The sequence below is a fragment of the Pogonomyrmex barbatus genome, unplaced genomic scaffold, assembly GCF_055798465.1.
Source record: "Pogonomyrmex barbatus isolate J1 unplaced genomic scaffold, ASM5579846v1 scaffold2, whole genome shotgun sequence".
Classification (NCBI taxonomy): domain Eukaryota; kingdom Metazoa; phylum Arthropoda; class Insecta; order Hymenoptera; family Formicidae; genus Pogonomyrmex; species Pogonomyrmex barbatus.
This window is the reverse complement of record NW_028297116.1, coordinates 14,650,722-14,663,710: the sequence shown is the minus strand read 5'-3', so window position 1 is coordinate 14,663,710 and position 12,989 is coordinate 14,650,722. Positions and strand designations below refer to the sequence as shown.

Here is a 12,989-nt window from a genome sequence, read left to right as displayed (position 1 = left end):
TAATATCGTCGGCCGCCGCGATACGATAAACGAGATGATAAATACGAACACGCACGATTATACACGCGCGAGGTTACGCCGCGAGAGATACCGATGAATCAGCGGTGGTAAAGGTCAGACGGATGAACGTGCACTTGAAAGGTCAAGGAAAGATGCAGGTGTCGAAAGGAGGCGTCGGCAAAAAAATTTATATAAGCGGAACGGTCAGTCATGCCAGCTTCAATCCGTGCCGCTTTAAAAATACCGGGGAACGATGATGAACTCGTGCAAACATCGAATTACACAGCAAGATGTGCCCCGAGATGACGTTTCTGCGATGAGAATTTTGACAAACGGTTTAGATTTCCATCCTGTCATCCTCTCGCGGCAAATATCGCGCCAAACGTTTCGCCGTTTATCATCGGCCACGCACGTCGTGCAAACAAGATAAAATTAATTTATGATAAATAATTCAGTTAATGACTTTTTTGATACGCGGAAGATTCTCCCGTGTTCGCGAGATATACGGCGATGATTATTTATTTTATATTCCCACAAGACACGCAAAAGGAATCGAGGAAGTTGACTGACCTGATTCGGGTAATATATAAATGGTGTTTAATTAAAGAGAATTGAGGAATGACACGGTGTCACTTTATATTTTTACAACACGTCAATGTTATTTAACTGTGTGTTTTTTTGGAACGAATGTCACGAAAAGGCAAGATGTATGACAAAATATGAATATATCATCGGTTCTCGACCTTTCTCGGAGCGCGAAATTCGGGCGATTTATGGCGCAATTTGGCATTAATATTCCACGGGACATTCCGTGGGCCCGCGTGACGCAGCACGCTCTTCATTTTCATTTATCGCCAACGCACACGAAAATTTGGAGGCTAATGTAATCCAATAATTTATCCCGCAACGAAGCCAGAAAACACGCACGAAGAAAGCGTAGATAGAAATGTATAAAACCCACCAATTTAGACAAGTAATTTATATGGCAATGCCTCGAAAACGTGCGGCGCGCATTTCAGTAGAAGTGTCGAATTCTCTTCTCTCGCGATACTAAGTCAATAATTTATATATGCGCTTGACGCTGAATGGCAGTAATTTAAAAGCGTACCTAATGAGTAAATTTATTTCCCGAAATGTGCATACATCTACTCGCGATACCTCGACGTTAAGAAATTAGGAATTAATTTCCGAGAATTTACGTACGTAAACAGAGAGCAGAAATTCAAACACGACTTGAGAGAGAGAGAGAGAGAGAGAGAGAGAGAGAGAGAGAGAGAATGGGAGTTGTGAATTTACAATGTTACTTATTGTTAAATGTACTCATATATTTACGATTAAATTATATTTATGAAAAAAAACTATTGTTACAAGCACTTGACAATGATAAATAAAAATTTATCGATTTGATTTTTCCTGCAAGACAAACTCAAACATACATCACGAGAATCCAACATTGAACGTACCGAAAATCCTTGAGAAAATTGGTAGTGCTTATCGCCGTGACGGAACGGCGGCACGCATAATCGCCGAGGAAAGAGTGCGGTAGTGGCACAGAGGGTGGTGAACAAGCGAGAGGGCGAGAGGAAGGGGACACGCACGGTGCACAAAGTGCAATTTCATAATTTTTGTGCCGTAAAATCCGAGCAATGAGCGACGTAAAAATGAATAACTGGAGGAGCATTCACCCGCGGAACGAACAAGTCGGTGGAACACCTCTCGCTCTGTCGTCCTCCCCCCCCCCTCTCCCCGTCTTTGGCTCCCTCGATCGCCGCGTCCCTCTCGCTCGCACCGGGAGGTGGCCGAGCCATCGGTGGTGGTTGCCCTGTTCCGCGGCCCCCACTGGCAAAGACCAAACGATTTTTATCTTCCGGGTAGAATAGATTATCTTTATTTACGAGCAATCTGCGGTATGAGCAAATTGTTTGGGAACGAGTGAGGGCCGCTTATTTAAAAGCCGTAAACTATTCAATACGCGGACGAACTGAAATCCTCGAAGTGGCGAAAGTGTGAGAATGCGTATGTGCGTCGCGCGTAATTTCACTCGCAGTGAGATGAATCCCAAGAATAATCGACAAATGAATTTTCAGAGCCGCAAATGAATTTTCTGCCGCTTAAGAAAAAAAGATATATGATATATCTATTTTTTTGTAGCTGAACTTTTGTATACACTTAAAATGAAATAGATAAATATTTGAAATTTAACAAGAGCGAGATAGAAAGTTTTAATGCAGCCCAGTGCAGGAACAGAAAAACAAACTTATAATATCACGGAACATTGCTGTGACAAATATATATATATATATATATATATATAAAACGAGTGTGCAACGAACATGCTCATAAAAGATTCAACACTCGTATGGATGCTCCTGCGGAAACAGTTCAACTCTGGAACCCCTCTCGGGCTTCAGGATGTCGATGAACGAACATCTAATCTCTCTCTGTCCAAAGTAGTATTTTCGAAATGGACATGCACATTTTACGCTTGAAAACGTTGGTCAAGTGCGTCTTACTACTGCAGCATTAACGGAACAGACCAGATCGGAGTTTACGTCGAATAGACTCGCCTCTCTCGCGATCTTTGGTGAAGTATGCTCATTGAATCGAGGCTCGAAGATGAAAACGAACGGAAGCGAGGTCAGATAGATAAGTGAAGTATCGCGTGCGAAAAGAGGGGGAATTCGATAAAAAGAGCGCGCAAGACCGCCAAGTGGTGTACAGATTTTTATCTCTTGCCGACACTCCGAATGACGTAGAAGCCAACAACAGCGTACGTAACGGTAAGCGATTCTTAAACGAAAACTTAAACATTTCGCCTTCTAGATGAAAATACCACGGTAGGTCATATTGAAATATTTCTCACTGTGGTATACAATTTGTTTTTACTACACTGAGGTAATTCTAAATCGCGAATGGACATAATATGATTTTGATACTTCGACGAGGTACAAACGAAAAAGATTACATCGCACAAGATGCTATTTGAAAACTCCACAACTCTAGGTCAAATCGGTAAAACGATAAATATTTGTTGCGTGTACTTTCAAGTGTCATAAGACACTTATCAGACAACTATCGTCACGAGGAAGGTACATTAAATTTCGTACGGTTCGAGTCGAGTAAGTTCTAGAAATGAAATACAATTAAGGAAACCAGAAAGAGGCGTAACGCCGTAAAATGCGAGACGTGCGAAATGTTACATATCGACACTCACGAACTGCACCCAGGATTAATAATGTCGGCGTGCCGGTCGTCGGAACGGGAGAGAGAGAAAGAGAAGTGTAGAAAAAGACGAGAGGGGAGACGAAGAAGAAGAAGAAGCGAGGAGGAAGATGACGACGAAGAGAAAGAAGAAGAAGAAGAAGGAGAAGCGAGAGAGAAGAAGCAAGGTAGAGAAAAGCAACAAGAGATGCAGCCTCGGGTGCCGGGCGGGGCTCAGATGTTTATCCCGGTCGACCTCTCTTCCCTCGTGCCCCCCATCCCCCCGGTGCCTCTCTTCGTGGTCTCCGATGTGCCCCCTTCACCTCCGGTTCTTGCGGAGAAGGAGCGCGCCCTCGGCAATCCGGTGTTGCGGAGCGTTGCATCTACGTTATGCGTGCTCTTGTTGCTCGGATGCGCTTACAGTGGCGTCGCAACCGTCTCCGTTTTCTTCAACCTGGCGAACGGAAATTATGACAGGCTCGACCGGGAACGAAACGACCTCCGCTTGCTCGGGATGCGATACATATTAAAAACATCGGTACACGGTCGTAACTTGGTTGGAGAACTTACGCAAGTATCGTCGAAGTGCAATCAAATTGGTCAGATATCGTTCGATTATTACTTCATCTATGTACGCTACATTCTTATTTATTCAAATATAATGATTTAAATAACCTTCTTTCATAATTTCTTATATTTCCTTTTCGCCCAACTCGAACATACGGATCGGATCATCAGTTATGTAACATCAGGGACGTATATTTGTAAAATTAAAGCACTTTTGCACTTTTTCTGTCGTCGATATAAAACAAGCGCTAATTAATACAGGCAAATTGAGATGACGATCGCGTTTCAGGAATACGATTTTCGGATGTTGAAGATTCTCAGAGAAGGAGGTCAGCACGAAAAACTTAGGCGTGACATCGCGGAGAATGAGGTAGGATGGCTCGGTTCGACAACCGTATCGATCGTAATCGAAACGACCGGAAAAAAGACCAGGGAGGCTGAGGCTTGTGACGAGGCGTCGGACGGTCGGCACTTGCAAAAAATTAACGTTAATCAGACACTTCGTATCGCCTGTACTCAGCTCCCGGTGAGTCGAGCGATCTAACTCGCAGCAGGTTCTTCGCAGCAAAAAATCGATGAATGAACTTACGCCAGAGCGGATGCTTCGCGCTCGAGTTGACCAACGACGGTGGTTTTACGAGTGTCCATCACGCATATCTTCATCATTATTTGTTAAAATGCCATGCTTTTTTGTTATCACGCTTCATCTGTATTAAAGCTCTACGTGTAAAGTATAATATAAAGTAAAATAATTTACGGGAGAAGAGAAAATAGAACTGTTAACGTATTATTACGTGCTACACATCCATAAAATAAGTTGTCCAAGTACAACGTAATAAAAACTTAATAAAAGTAATCGCTTCGTATTCCCTTCTAGCTTCTTGAAATAAACGAGAATATTGAAATATCTAAAGATGATATCGCTAATTATTACTTATCACCAACGTCCAACTTCTCTCTTCTCATCAAATCTAAGTTAAGCTCTATCGAATAAATTATATCTCTCGTCGAACAGTAGTACTCCGATCTCATGCATATGCATGAAACATGGTCCGCAATTATCGCTTCGCAATTAACTTCAGCCACCACAAGTTAATCTCTCCTTCCCTCGGCCACCTTTTATTTCGTTTTTTTCTTCTATCACCTCCATCATATCTCTCCTCGTGGTATTAACACAATAATACATTTATTCTTCATCGTTGGCGATTTCATCCGTGCGGACCAACACAACGATCGTCTGATCTATCGATCAATGACAACACCGTTGCATACAAGCGCAAACGAATCGAAGCTAATCATCCGCCAACACCGCATGCTCGCCGGTCGCCCATCGAGATAAGTCGTCCTCGGCGAGTTCGAGGCCGAGCTATGACTCTCGACGTGTATCGTCCTAGAGATTTGTCCGTAAGATGGTTTCATCGAGCACGTATTCCGCTGATGACGCACTTCCGGCCAAGTGAACCCTCGCGGTGGCCCCCGTGATAATTCCGGAGGATCGAGAAAGGAGCGAGAGAGATCCATCCACCGTGACTCCGTGGCCCCGTGACGACCCCGAAGAGATGTTTGCTCTTGTTGCGATGCTATGCACCGTAGCGACCGGCGGCTGTATAGAAGTAGAAGAGGAAGAGGAAGAAGAAGAAGAAGAAGAAGAAGAAGAAGAAGAAGAAGAAGAAGAGAAGAAGGAGAAGGAGGAAAAGAGCAGGAGGAAGAGGAGTGTAAGGCGAAGAGGATCAAGGAAGAGCAGCGAAAGAAGCAAGAAGTCGACGCGATGATGAGGTGGGGCAAGGCAGGGGGAAAACCGGGGGGGGGGGGAGGGAGATGGTGGAGGACGGGTCTTGATCCAACGCCTAGCCTCCGAAGGAGCTCGCTCGGGCGCCCGATGGTAGCGGTTCGCTCATCATTGTAATTACTTCGCGAGGATGTACCAGTATATTGGATCATTATCGACCGCTCCATATCTACCACCTAGCCCGTAAGTATAGACTTATGCACCCGGGTGCCCGAACGGGTGATCTGTACTGCCCTTCTTTCTTTTTCTCTTTTCTTCTTTCTCTCGCCTGTGCACACGTGCGTGCACACGTATATACGAGAATGCGCGCGCGAAGAAGACACGCATCGGAATGGGTAGAAGGTAGGGAAATGCCATCGACTCGCGGCTAACGACTCGTTCGTATGATTCTCTCTGATTAAACAACCAGCATCTAGGGACTTAACTTTCTAAAGGACCCTCGCTTTCGCCAACTATGCATTTTCGCGGAGGGCGACGACAGTGGCGTAAACGGATGAACGATGATTGATAAGTTTGGTAATATTTCACCTACCGGAGTGCGCGTTTACATATATGCATTAACGTGTGCGTCTATTTTTTTTTTTTGAGATTTCTACGCGCGTTCCTTAATTAAATATTATACTTAATCGCACTTTGAAAAATATTTTTAAATTATAAGAATGGTGGTGTTTGTCCATTTCAAAGAGTACTGGTTTTATTTATTTATTTCCAAAATGTGTATAAAATTAGAAATTAATTAGAATTCAATGAGTTGTTGAGGAGCAGTAATATACATAAAATTGATGAAATATTAATGTGGATAAGATTGTTAGTTGCAGGATGAGGTGCGCATTGTAATAAGTGTTATGTATGCACCGCGCACCGGAAGCGACCAGCTATATCGCAGCTGATCGATTAAAGAATATAGGTACAGTAATTATCGTTATGCGATGATCTATGGGCTATAAAACATGGACTATAACTGCTTTTATTGAGAAAAGAGAGAAACTTTTATGGCTTTAATGTCGTGCTAGTATCTGCACAGATCATAAGACTAAAGACTCTAATCTTAGTGTGAGTAAAATTGTCTTTATATTACAAACTTTTCATTTTAATTTCTTTATTGATATCATACTCTAATACATTATGATAAAAATGTCGATAATTATCTCATCTATAAATTTTTTTCGAGATCTTTAACATAGAAAGAACGATTTTAAAAGACATAAATCGAGTTTCTTAATAAATTCGCAAAAGATATCGTTTATACATTGCGATACGGTTGTGGTATGGTTACGGTGCGGTCGCGATTGTGGTGCGATTGCGGTTGCGGTTGCAGTGCGGTTGCGGTCGTGTACATGAGTGGCGGCCACAACATATACTTGCCTCAATCGTTTGTAGGGTAAAAAGAAATTTTCGCAAGTTTGAATAGAAATAAATAAAAGAGATTTAAAGGAAATATCAGAAGAAACGTAAAATGAGATTGCAGAGTAGAATTGCATTGTATACCGGAAACACCCGATTATATAATCAGTTGATCTATTAGTAGATATCACTCAGCAATTATCATTACGCAATAATTTATCGTTCATAAACTGGATGTATTGTAATATTTAACGTATATCTCTATTCACGAAGATTATTTCATTTGATATACATTCGCAACTTGAATTATTTTCTTGGAATTATTTTCTACTATATAAATAGACAATCATAAAGTCAAATGCATGATAGCTTGAGCATAATTTTGTGTCATAAAATCGACCCTTTGGAATGCTGTTGAAATTTGATCACAAGCTCTTCACTCCAATATAACATGAAAGGAAGACCAGATTTCCACTCAAATGATAATCGCCCATCTTAGAGATGCCTCGACATCTTTTACTTAAAGACTTTGTAGTTCTCTCTCTCTCTCTCTCTCTCTCTCTCTCTCTCTCTCTCTCTCGACGTCTCTTAACTTTTTCCACTATATGGATTTTCGATCTTTGGAGATGCTAAGAAAGCGTAAATTTCGGTAAACGTCGCATACGAAAGTTGCGACATTTGACAAAAAGATCTCTAGGGTAAAATTTGTATAAAAATAAAATTTCGTTGATTTTGGAGGAAAAACAGAAAAATACGTATGTGCCCGAAATGAATAAAAAGTCATCGTCAGAAAGACAGGGCCATACAGATTCACATTTTATTTCGATCAGCGTGCCGATAAGTTACTCCGAGTTAAATGTGCAACATGTACAAGATTCTCGTTGGTGTCGTTCGTCTATCTGACATCACGAAAAACAGCAGGCGTAGCAGCATTCCCCGGGATATCTGCCAACCCCACGACCCGGCACGACCGTTAGACCGGAATCCGAATCGAGGATCAGGATCCTCGCAAGCGGCGCGGCGCGGCGCGGCGCGGCGCGTCGGCCGGGATCGATCCGGGACGCGCAACGGGAGCCCGCGGAGGAAGGAACGGGAGCGTATCGAAAGATGCAGGCTTCGATAATCCTTCAGGGTAGGTCGGTACATCGTGCTCGCCAAGTCGAGGTGAGGCGCTCCACGAAGGAAGGGAAAGGGGCAGCCGCGTCTCTCTTTCTCTCCTCTCTCTCTCTCTCTCTCTCTCTCTCTCTCTCTCTCTCTCTCTCTCTCTCTCTCTCTCTCTCTCTCTCTCCCGCGCCTACTCCCTATTCCGCTTTCTCTCGCCATCGTCGTCCTCGTTCTCGCTCCCGCTTACTCCCGCGGCCGGCCGGCCGGCCGGCCGGCCGACCTACGTCGAGATGCTCAGGTGTAAAACCGTTGATTGCCACGGCGCGGTATTTTCTCTTTGTACGGCGATGGTAGCGTGGTGGGCGTGCCGGGCACGACCGAAGGGAGACGGCCAAGGCCTCCTCATCGCGCGCTACCGCGATTATGTTTATTATACTTCGGCACACGCGTGTGCGTACGTGCGCGTACTTACACGCGTCCCCTGCCGTTCGCTGCGTGGCCAAGCATCTTTGTCGTGAACATAAGGACGCGCAGCATGCCACGCCGTACTCGGAGTGAATGGCGATAGCTACCGTGAAGATGCGTTTCCCGGCACAAACTTTATTTCAGAGCCTTGCGGAGGCGATGCCACGCCTGACATGAGAGAAAGGAAAAGAAAGAAAGAGAAAGAGAAAGAGAGAAGGATCGCGACTGATTGCGCGAGCTTAGTTTAAAGGATCGGTCGCGATCGCGTAGGATTAATTCTTCGTGCCCGGCTAACGACCGAGTAGTCGTGTGCGGAGGAAGAAATTTACAGGGGAAGCACGTTAACTGAAAGGCGCGTTAACTATAAAATTAATCACCCGTAATGACATAATAAATATAGAAAATTAGAATACCTTCGTCACTCGCAGAGAAATACTAATATGTTTACCGGATGGATTTCTAATTTTGTAAAGAGAAGACAACCGGAAGGAATAATGAAAAGCATTTACACGCTACCGACGATTTGTCGATCGTCTAAGAGAAATGAAAACATATAAATATTATTGCAAGTAACACCGAAATATATTGATTCGCTAATCATCTGGCAGGTCTGCTCATGGGTCCGAGAAGAGATCGATCGTGACCGCGATTCACAACCGCGGTAACGCTCTTCACCGCCGTTATCGACAATGACGCTCGAGCGACGCGCCGTCGTCGAAGATGAGACTACGTTAGAATTCCATCGAGATGAAGCCTTGACATTTCGTGGCCTGGAATCGACCGGCATAATTGATCGGTCTCCGCGTGTGGCTCCCATTCGACGAACGACCGTGCTATTCCATTCCGTCCGGTGTGGTTACGACGAACCGCGTCGTACGACCTCGCGCTCAGCGACGAAACGCGGCCGTGTCGACTCTGCGAACAGGATTCCAGTCTTTCGCGGAACGAAAAAGAAGCGAGACCAATTAAATTGGATCCTTAGAACGTCTCGCTGGAAGAGGAGGGCTCAAAGTTGAAGCAAATCGCAATAAAAAAATTATGAAAATAATAATTTGAAGAACGATGAATGATAATGTTTTATCGACGCTTGTGTTTGATTTTGCATTATATTATATCTCTTGATGTATAATTTTGTCCGTGTCAATGATTTTTGAAAAAAAAAAAAATAAATATGCATATAAATTTATAAGTGTGTGTATATGTATGTATTTATTTTTATTTTATATATTACACACACACACACACACACACACACACACACACACACACACACACACACATTCCAATACACAATACATTTATTAATTCATTACTAATTCATTATTAGTAGTAGTGAAATGGTAAGCGATCGAGGATATCTCAAATGCAAAAGTACGTTGGTTGTCCAAGAGTAACAATTATCACAAAATTTCATACTGTGTAACTATGTAATGTTTCTTTCAGTTTGCCTGAGATTTCAACAGACATCGACGCGAATTTGATGGGTAACGAGAAAAGTACCCGCAATTTCCATGTAAAGTCGGCGATACCTATTATTACTACGGGTGCGCCTACAATGCGTTCTGGATAAACGGACGCGCAACACGGCAAATATAAGCTCGGCAGCAGATACGACAAACAAACGCTACGGGTGCTGCAATTTTCTGTTAACGACCGGTAGTATCTTAAACCCGTGTGCAAACGTACCAATAACGTTCGCGCTCGTGCGTACTAAAAATTTTATACCGTCGCGTTTATCGGCACGAGAGAATGGCGTTGGCAAAACCTTGTTTAACAAAATAATGACTACAATTATTATTCTACTTTACATTTGCCTGTTGTGTAGCGCAAATACGATATCTTCTCGCGAAAGAGGGAGTCTCGCGGCACCTCGGCAATTTACTACAAGTAATCGTCGATCAAGAAGAGTTATAACTACCGGATTGTCAGTCACTCGCTAGTTATTCGCTATTAAAAGCGCGTTTTTCAGTAGCACCGACGGTCCGAACGTTACAAATAGTAGAACCGTTTACAGGACGTAACTTGCCATCCGTCATAGTCCGGTAAATTTTTCATTTCTCACTTGAAAAACTTTTATCAAGTCGTTTTATCAAGTCTAAAAAGCTATCACGCGTAGCTCACTCGTATCAATATGTAAAACGCACTTGTGCAACTAGAAATAAGATGTAATTTGTAAGTAGCATAAAATGAACTGTTGCGCCTTCCGGTGACCGAAGATGATGACAGTCGCGTGTTCATTTCGACGTTAATACGACGACGGTTCTTTCTCCTTCTTTACTTCTCTTTCTCTAACGAAAGAGGCCGATAACGGGCTAATAAAAGAATCGCCTAACGCTGGCGCGGCGCCAGCAAGGGTGCAACCGTGCGGCAAAAGTCGCCTCGCGTGGTTCGTGTCTCGACTCGTTCAATTTACATAAACACGTACTCATTGATTGCCGGACCAGATTGTCCGGCGTTATTACTTCTACGACCGGTTAACTTCACCGCGGGACCGCGAATAATCGTTAAGCCCTAATCGCTTGGCTACGCACGTAGCGTCGACCTCGCCCGATAGATACGTCCGATATACGCTTGGTGCGTAGAGTTAACTTGGTCGGTCTCCGCGTAATCGCCCGAGCCAGTGGGGACGATGATTTTCACTTCCGACATTTCGAGAAACGACGGTTATTACATTACTCTCGCTCATATCGAGTGCACAGGCACTCCACGGCGTGGAGCGTTATCGCGGCGAATTATCGCGGAAGAAATGGCACGCCAACGACAAGTAAATTAAGAATTATGCAGGCTGCGTAATTACGATATTTGTTGCATGCAGGAAAAGCGCCGTACTCGTGAAGATAAACCGTACTCACCGAAATGATACGAGAAAGAGCCTCCGCTGTCAGAGTAGCCGTTCTTCTCGGATCCTGCAAACGGAAAGAGAGCAGAGATAATAATCGCAAACTTTACTTCACATCCCAAGATCCTTTATCTATCCGTTTAACTTTTTACTCTCTCTCTCTCTCTCTCTCTCTCTAATTCCAGATTGTTTAAATTAAATTAAAGAGAAATTTTTTAATATTTTCTTCCGCTTTCTCGATTAATCCGAGAGTTTTCCTACATTTCCTACATGATAACTAATCAGGCTTCCTTCCTTTAAAAGGAAGAAAATAAAAAACGCGCAACGATCGATCGATCGAATACCGGTGCGAGTGCTAGATAGCAGTCTGGAGCACCACCCACGAAGCTACTGACTACTTAGCATGAACGAGAACGACCAGCCTGAAGGTACCTACCTACCTATCTGACAAGGTTAACTAATACAGCTTCCACCGATCGCGCGCGGTCTCTTGATTAGAAATACGTCGATAAATCAGAGAAAGAAGCGACACAGCGAGAGAGAGCCCCGTATGCACTGGAGATAGCAAACGGAGGAGGAAGACGAAGAGAAGAAAAGGAAGGAAGACGAAGAGAAGATGCGGAACACAGCGTTCCATGTAATTGTCCAGGCTTATATGCCCGTAGGGTAAACAATTGGACGTTGAATATACGTAATGAGGATTGAGCGAGCTGATTGTGTGAACCCGCGAGGATTATGAGTAATAATTAACGAATATATCATTGGCTAACACGTCAGTGTCATTTATAAATATCAGTTGAACAGAAATCATATTTCTCTAATTGTATAATATTTTATTTTATTAATTACTTAAAATTACATAATTACATAATGTTCTATTAATAATCTAACTAAAATTTTCTACAGCTTCATTTCCTGTGCATTCTATGTTTTGGCGTGAATTATAATGATATGAAATCATTTTATATCATTATAATTCACGCCAATTATTATATAACTTTTATTATATAAAATTTGTAAGTTTATTATTATATAAAATAAGTATTAAAACCTTTATTCAAAATATTTAATTATAGTATTTATTCATGAGCGTAATAATGAAAGCAACAAAATTTTATGATATAGTAAAATAAACTAATAGATATGTAAGAATATACGTATGAATACACAGCTGATAACTCAAAAGCAATATTTCAAAGAAAAAAAAAGATAAATGTTTCATGCAGTAATTTGCTACATCCACGTACTCATATAAGAAAATCAACTCGGAAATTTATTTACTCGAAAATTATAAAACTCTCGTGATAGAAATATATTCTGATATTTACGGCAGCTATTATGTTATTTAAAAGCATTAAGCAGAATTAAAAAAAACGGTTAATTATTCAAAATCACAAGTCACGGTCACTCACAATTGACCGACTATAAGCATAATTAGCTTAACCTCAATTTAAATCAATTACTTTAAATGCCTAAATTATATATTCGAAATATTGACTTCTGACTTTTAAAATGAACTAAATATAATATTAATATTTTAATATATAAATATTAATATTATACATTCTAGTACATTCTAAATAAATTATTATTTTCCATTATAATTCATTTATAATATGGAAATCTTATGTAAACATTTCTATTTTTATTTTAAATATTATTCTGTTTGTGTATCTGATG

The 12,989-nt window shown here is 42.1% G+C and overlaps 1 protein-coding gene and 1 long non-coding RNA gene across 7 annotated transcripts in view; one reads left to right on the top strand and one right to left on the bottom strand.

The window, feature by feature from the left end:
• The window catches only part of LOC105428644 (SAM-motif ubiquitously expressed punctatedly localized protein), a 218,295-nt gene that overhangs the window by 106,413 nt on the left and 98,893 nt on the right, over nt 1–12,989 (bottom strand). For 4 of the 6 annotated variants that reach the window (XM_089077222.1, XM_089077221.1, XM_011641061.3 and 1 more), the window contains one exon: nt 11,323–11,376. The exons of 1 other annotated variant lie outside the window; for it this stretch is intronic. In XM_089077222.1, the coding sequence (XP_088933348.1) occupies nt 11,323–11,376 (54 nt within the window). Of the gene's footprint in view, nt 1–11,322; nt 11,377–12,989 lie in introns of those variants that run through there. One more of the 6 variants, XM_089077224.1, reaches the window with a different exon arrangement.
• LOC112552739 (uncharacterized) lies at nt 5,595–9,640 on the top strand. Its single transcript, XR_003096767.2, has 2 exons — nt 5,595–5,740; nt 9,079–9,640. It is a non-coding gene; the product is annotated as an uncharacterized LOC112552739 (long non-coding RNA).